The sequence below is a fragment of the Gracilinanus agilis genome, chromosome 2 (genome assembly GCF_016433145.1).
Source record: "Gracilinanus agilis isolate LMUSP501 chromosome 2, AgileGrace, whole genome shotgun sequence".
NCBI classification, from domain to species: Eukaryota; Metazoa; Chordata; class Mammalia; order Didelphimorphia; family Didelphidae; genus Gracilinanus; species Gracilinanus agilis.
In genome coordinates this window covers 684,116,203-684,122,891 of record NC_058131.1, presented here as the reverse complement: position 1 = coordinate 684,122,891, position 6,689 = coordinate 684,116,203, and the positions used below count along the sequence as shown (strand labels likewise).

General features: G+C 50.2%; 1 protein-coding gene across 1 annotated transcript in view; it reads right to left on the bottom strand.

Moving 5' to 3' along the window:
* Positions 1-5,977: 5,977 nt before the first annotated feature.
* The window catches only part of WNT8B (Wnt family member 8B), a 30,217-nt gene continuing 29,505 nt past the window's right edge, over positions 5,978-6,689 (bottom strand). Inside the window, exon 6 of the mRNA XM_044662878.1 lies at positions 5,978-6,511. Coding sequence (XP_044518813.1) covers positions 5,978-6,511 — 534 coding nt within the window. The remainder of the gene's footprint in view (positions 6,512-6,689) is intronic.

Sequence of the window (6,689 nt, the reverse complement as noted above, 5' to 3'; positions counted from 1 at the left end):
TCCAACCCCTGGAGCATAGATTTTTATTATTTTTACTTTTTAAAACCCTTACCTTCTATCTTAGAATCAACACTATGTATTGGTTCCAAGGCAGAAGAGTAAGAAGGGCTAGGCAATGGGGTTTAAGTGACTTGTCCAGGGTCACACAACTAGGAAGTGTCTGAGGTCATATTTGAACCCAGGACCTCTCATCTCTAGGCCTGGTTCTCAATTCACTGAGCTACCCAGGTGCCCCTGGAGCATAGATTTGAGAAACCTTGGGGTTGTCTACACTATCCTGTATTCTCTGAGTGTCCTGCCCTGTCCCTGTCCTCTCTATTACAGCAGCAGCGGACCTAGAGCTTCTCTTCTCTATTTTTGTGCCTCAAAGCTGTATTCTCCCACTGTAACTCCCCCCCCACCCCTTGGGATATTTGAGCCGCATAAGCACTCCAGTAGGGGAAACAAGCTGCAGTGATATGGCTTCCTCCAGAGTCAGTGGTCTATTTTCTTGGATGCTCTTGTTTACCTATGCCGGGCTTCCTCTCCAAATGAGCAGGGTGCCAATTTTCTGCTCTGCTCTGCTTTGTGTCTCTGGGGTTTGGGACGGAGAAGCAGCCCCTGTGGTGGGAAGAAAGGCCAGACAGGGGCTCAGCCTTGGGGCTCCCTCCCAAGAGCCCCAGAGCTCGAGTAGGAAGGGCCCAGGGAAAGGCAAGGCAAGGGGAGGCAGAACCCCAATTCAGGCAGGAGCAGGCCCAGTCTGCAGGCAAGACGTGGGCCTGTTTGGGGGCATTGTGCTGCCAGGATTGGTTTGCAAAGCCATTGGCTCGGGGGTGGATAATACTGGCTCACTTCTTTTGAAGGCACAGTGTGAGCCCCCCAAAGAAAGTGCTTTCCCAAAGTGGCTTTGAAGCCAAGAGCCCATTGAAGGAAAGAAAGGCCCAGAGAGGGGATTAGTTTGTTCAGCAGCTGTGAATTTCAGTGGGAGGTTGATGAACTCCGGAGCCTTTGTTTAAATTAAAGGGGGGGAGAAAAAACCCCTGCTGGCGGGAGAGCCCCACTCGGGCCGCCGCTCACACAAGGAGGAGTGCGAGCCGAGCCCCGGGGAGCTGGGTCCGCCCAGAGAGGCCGGTTCCCAAACGCCCTGGGGAAAGGTGTCGGGAGCCAGGGAGGGGGCAGCCGCGGATTAGCATGTGAAATGAAGCGGCCTGGCGGCTGGAAGACTGGGGGGGCTGGGGGCTGGAGGAGGTTGGGGGGAGGCAGATTTAATAGCATCCTGAGCTCCTCCGGGAGATTGTTTTGCCGGGCCAGCCTTTCTTCCCCCGCCTCCTCTCCCCAGCCGAGGCTCGCCCCTCTGGGAGCCAACGTAAATATTGCTCCTTCAGGAATGCGGGTTAATTAAAAGGAAACCGAGGAGGGGAAGCGGCCAATCCGAACCCACAATGGCCAAGTGCCCCAGCCCCCTCCCGGCCCTCCAGCTGCAGGGCTTCTCCGTCTGGCCCTATTCTGGCCGGCCTGAACTGGGAAAGGTCCCAGGGAGGAAGGCCCCCTTTCGAACTGGTGTGATTACGCTTCACCCCGAACCCCCAAGTCCTTGCCGGGGCGCAGGGCTCCTCTTTCCATTCTGCCTGCGGCTGGGGAAGCAGGAAGGAGGCGGGAGACGGCTGGGGTCATCGAAGAGCGCTAAGGGTTCGAAACCTGCCTGGGTCAGTCACTTCCCCGTGGGACACAGGACGAGTTGCTTAATCTCTCTGGGGACGTTTCCTCACCTGCGAGACAGCGAGGTTGTGCCCAATGAGCTCCTTTAAGGTCCCTTGGCCTTCTCTAGAGTTAGGTTTCACATCTGTAAGAGGAGGAGGGTTGGCATAAAAGCTGACAAATGATGTTATATTGGTAGCCAACTCCCAAACGCTGTGAGGGAATACTAAGGCGTCATAAGTAGTGAGGGAAGGGATGGTTCGGGGAAAACTGGGAAGACTCCTATGATTAGACAGAGGGAAAAACAGCACCAAATCAGTTTGCAAAATAACTAGAACATTAAAAAAAAAAAAAGCCCTTACCTTCTGTCTTAGAATTGATATGGGTTCCAAAGCAGAAGAGTAGTAAGGGCTAGGCAATGGGGGCTAAGTGACTTGCCCAGGGTCACACAGCTAGGAAATGTCTGAGGCCAAATTTGGACCTGGGACTTCCCAACTAGGCCTAACTCTCTATCCACAGAGCCTCAAAGCCCCTCAAAATAACTCTAATATTGTAATGACAAATGACTCTAAAAATCAAGAACTGGGGCAGCTGGGTAGCTCAGTGGATTGAGAGTTAGCCCTAGAGATGGGAGGTCTTAGGTTCAAATCTGGCCTCAGACACTTCCCAGCTGTGTGACCCTGGGTAAGTCACTTGACCCCCATTGCCCACCCTTACCACTCTTCCACCTAGGAGCCAATACACAGAAGTTAAGGGTTTAAAAAAAATAAAAAATAAAATCATAAAAATCAAGAACTCTGATCACATCGGTGATCAACTGTGGCTCCTGAGGGCCCATGATGAAAAATTTGAGCCAGCTCCAGAGAGAGAAGTGATTGATTGTCTCAGGGTGAAGACTGAGACATATATTTTTGGACATGGTCAATGCAGGATTTTTTTGTTTGTCAGCTATGCATATTTGTTATGAGGATTTGTCCTTCTTCCTCCCTCCATAACCTCTCTGAGACTTGAACAGATCATAATTTGCAAACAGTTTCTATCTACCTTAAATTAAGATTAAATCACAGCTCTATGATGTAACATAGAATTACTGCTCAAAGATGCTACCTCTTTGGGCTGTTGTGAGGAAAAGACTTTCTAAATAATAAAAGTGCTATGAAAATGTGAGCTATTAATGGGATCGTATGAAACAATATACGTAAAGCACATTGCAAGCCTTAAAGTATCATATGAATGCTATTGTTATTGTAGACCAAAAACTGGCAGAGACCAAAGAGGCTGGTTAGTCTGACCTTTTCATTTTACAGATTAGAAAATTAAGGGCCAACGTGTTAAGAGGGTTCCCTTAGATCAGTGATGAGCAAACTACAGCCCTTGGGCGAAATGTGGGTCCCCTGAAATGTTCTATCCTGCCCAGGGACATTATTCCTAATCTGACAAATACAATGAATAGGACACAATACAATGAAAATTCGAAAGAGTTGCCTTAGAAACAGATTTGACAGGTGAGCATTTTCTTTCCTTCGGCCCCTCTTTAAAAAGTTTGCTCATCACTGCCTTAGATCATATAGCTAGTGAATGTTTGAGATGAGATTTGAACCCAGATCCCTTGGCTCTAGGGCCAATGCTCCCCCTCCCCCCAGCATGTTCTGCATCTTTAATATATAATTTGATAATAACCATGGAGTCCATTGTAGATGTAGGGGACAATGGATGTGAAATACTTTATACTTTGTCAAACAAAATTAATAGATTTGCTGAACTGTGACTTTTCCCCTTGTTTCTTTTAAAATCTTTGCTAGAAGAGATGGTTTGTTTGGGAGAGCTATTTTTGGAAATGAATACTGTGAAAACAAAAGGTATTAATAAAAATAATATTAAAAATTTAAAAGCAATAATGAGGGATACACATCGGGTGAAATCCAAAGGGCCCAGACAGGTACTAATGGCAAAAAGAACAAAGTATCTTAGAAGGGCTGGAGGTGAAGAGTTAGCGGTTCTATTGTAGAAATTGAGCAAAGATGGAGAGTGGGAGGCAGCCCTTTGTTGACAGAGTTAAGAAAGGTTCTTATTCTTTTTTTTTAAAACCCTTAACTTCTGTGTATTGGCTCCTAGGTGGAAGAGTGGTAAGGGTGGGCCATGGGGGTCAAGTGACTTGCCCAGGGTCACACAGCTGGGAAGTGTCTGAGGCCAGATTTGAACCTAGGACCTCCTGTCTCTAGGCCTGACTCTCAATCCACTGAGATACCCAACTGCTCCTCAAGGTTCTTATTCTTAATGGAAAGGAATTATTAACATCAGAACAGATGAGAAGATAATGGATAATGTTGGTCTCAACAAGCGTGAGGACAGAGGGAATCCATTCCCACTGGCCTGAGTCTTCAAGTCCGGGAAGTAGTGAGTTCAGAACCTTTCCTTACTACTTTAAAAGAAATTTCTTTTCCACAACGAACAGGTTTGGGCATGGCTGTTATCCATAGGAACTTATTCCTCTCCAAGAACTATTCCCTGACCACTTGCATAGAAAGGTGGCCCATCTGGTCAAGACAGTACTAGGATCTTCCTTTGCCCTCTTTGACCTAAACTGAATAAATTCCCACTTCTGCCATATGGACTGACATCAGAGAGCCAACACTGTCATTGGAAAAGCTCTTGGCTACTGTTTTATTACATTAGCTAGAGGGTTACAAACAGCTGGCAGCTTCAGCCATAGCCTGGCTAGGTGGGCAGGGGGCTGAAGTTTGGGAAGAATGACTAGCATCCAGACTGTTTGGCCTAAGCAGGAAGCCTGGAAGCCACCATTCTCCAGCTCTGGAGAGGGAAAAAAAAGGCACATTCTCCAAAAGAAGGCAGCAAACAGTTAGGATTTGTATAGACACAGATTCTGGTAAATTAAGTTCAAAGTGCTCAACTTCCTATTGACCTCAGTCCTTCAGAAAGCCTCAGTTTCATTCCCTCTCATCTTTGCTTGTGCTCACTTTTCCATCAAAGCAGTTCATGCCCTCTGCACCTAAGTTGACAGTTGGTTTAAGCAGCTGCTATAATTGATGAGATCCATCATCTGGTGAGGAGCTTCTTCAAACCTAGTTCTGCCGGTCCTTGGACAAGACACCCAAAAGACATCCTTGGTTTTTTGTTCGAAGCCTTTCCATTTAGGTAGGATTGGCCACAGCTTTGTACCAGAAAACAATTAAATAGTCCCCCACCACACAAAGCTTCCTTCTGGGAAGAAAGTTTCATTCTTCCTGCTTGGATCCAGGTCAGAGCTCTAGAATCAGTGTGGGTTTAGAGCAGACAGTCCCATGTGGAGTCTTACCTCAAATGAAATTGGGGAAATAGGGAAATGGGATCAGGAAATAAGGGAGCACTCTGGTCCATACCCAGTACATCTCCAAAGACACTGGAGTCAGAATCATGCTCATGGCTTCTCTGGCTATTTGCAGGGTGCCGCTTCTAGGTGCCAACAGGTTATATGACTATCCCATGGGATTGGCACCTTGGGCCTCCTGCTCTTCTTTTTCTGTTGAATACAAGCAGGGGTCCCCTTCTCATCCAGCTGTTTCATTCATCCAAACTTGACTTCCCCAAGTTCCTCCAACTAATCTCCAGTCAGTCTCTCCTCAGGAATTGAAGAGCAGGGAATACAGGGAAGATCCCTCCCACCTGGCACCTTTGTTGAAGGAAGAAATGAGTTACTAGGGAAAGGAAACTAGAAATTAGAGCTGCCAGGAAGCAGTAGCTAGTAAAATGGCAAAAAGAGAGCTTAGACGTGAGGAAAGACGTTATCTGGGCCCCATCAGTCTCAGTGTGTGTGTGTGTGTGTGTGTGTGTCTGTGTGTGTGTGTGTCTGTGTGTTTCTTCCAGCTTTAAAGGTCACACAGTTAGGGCTGCTGTACATAAGAGGGACACTTTTGGTCAGAGCCCGCTTAGATTAAGGAGGGTCAGTGATTATAGGACAAAAGAAGGTACTCTCCCATTTGTGTGCTACCCCTCATCCCCCCATCTCTTCGTGATTGAGGGGAGGAATCAGGCTAAGAACTCTGAGATGAATTAGGCCGGGGACCCTTAGCTCATTCCCAGGGGGCCAGAGGCTGTCGGAGAGCATGAGATGAGATGGGGGGGACCGACACTAGGTTGCTGTGCTCCAGGCTCCCCTGTGGCTGGATCAGACGGGAGGAGGCTGGACTGGGAGCTGGGGGTGGGAGGGCTCTCCTGGGGCGCTTCCGGAGCTCTGGGATGAGGAGGGCAGTGCTCAGCCGGGTCCAAGGGCCCCAACAGTCCTGGAGTCGGGCGCGCAGCCCTAGGGCCGCCTCCGGGGCCGCAGCCGCTCTCCCGCAGCACGGCTGCAGAAGTATTTGGTGACGCGGCGGCGGCACTGCTCGCAGCGCACGGCGCAGCACCAGTGAAACTTGCAGTTACAGCTGGTTACGGTCTCGGCTCGCCGCTGTTCCACTGCCAGTCCGCAGTCTCCGCACAAGCGGCGGCAGCTGCGGCGCTCCCAGCGACCCAGGGCGCGGCCGCGCCGCAGGCACTCGCGGCCCTCGGTGCCCGGCAAGCCGAGCGTCTTGTTCTCCAGGCAGTAGTCGGGCGAGTCCTCCAAGTGCACGAGCTCGCGCGTGGAAATGGCACGAAAGGTATCGGCAATGGCTCCGCGGCCCGCCGCGCTGTTGCCCGCACCCTGCAGCAGCTCCACCTTAAGCGCCGCGTGGTACTTCTCCTTGAGGTGCGCGCCCACTTCGCGGAACTCGGGCAGCTGCAGCCAGCACGTCTGGGTGGTACAGCTGCCCGACACGCCGTGACATTTACACGTACGCTTCATGGTGGCCTTCACCGCCTGGCCGGGGAAAGCGAGATGAGCGCGCGAGTTTGGAGGAGAACCTTTCCTCCAGGACTGCCGCTCAGGACCCTGGACACCTCCGGGCTCCAGCCTTCCCTCGGACAGCCCTCCCTCCGCCTCCGCGGGCTCTGTCCTGACCCTAACAGGGAAACCGCAAAGAGATTGGGAGACGAAG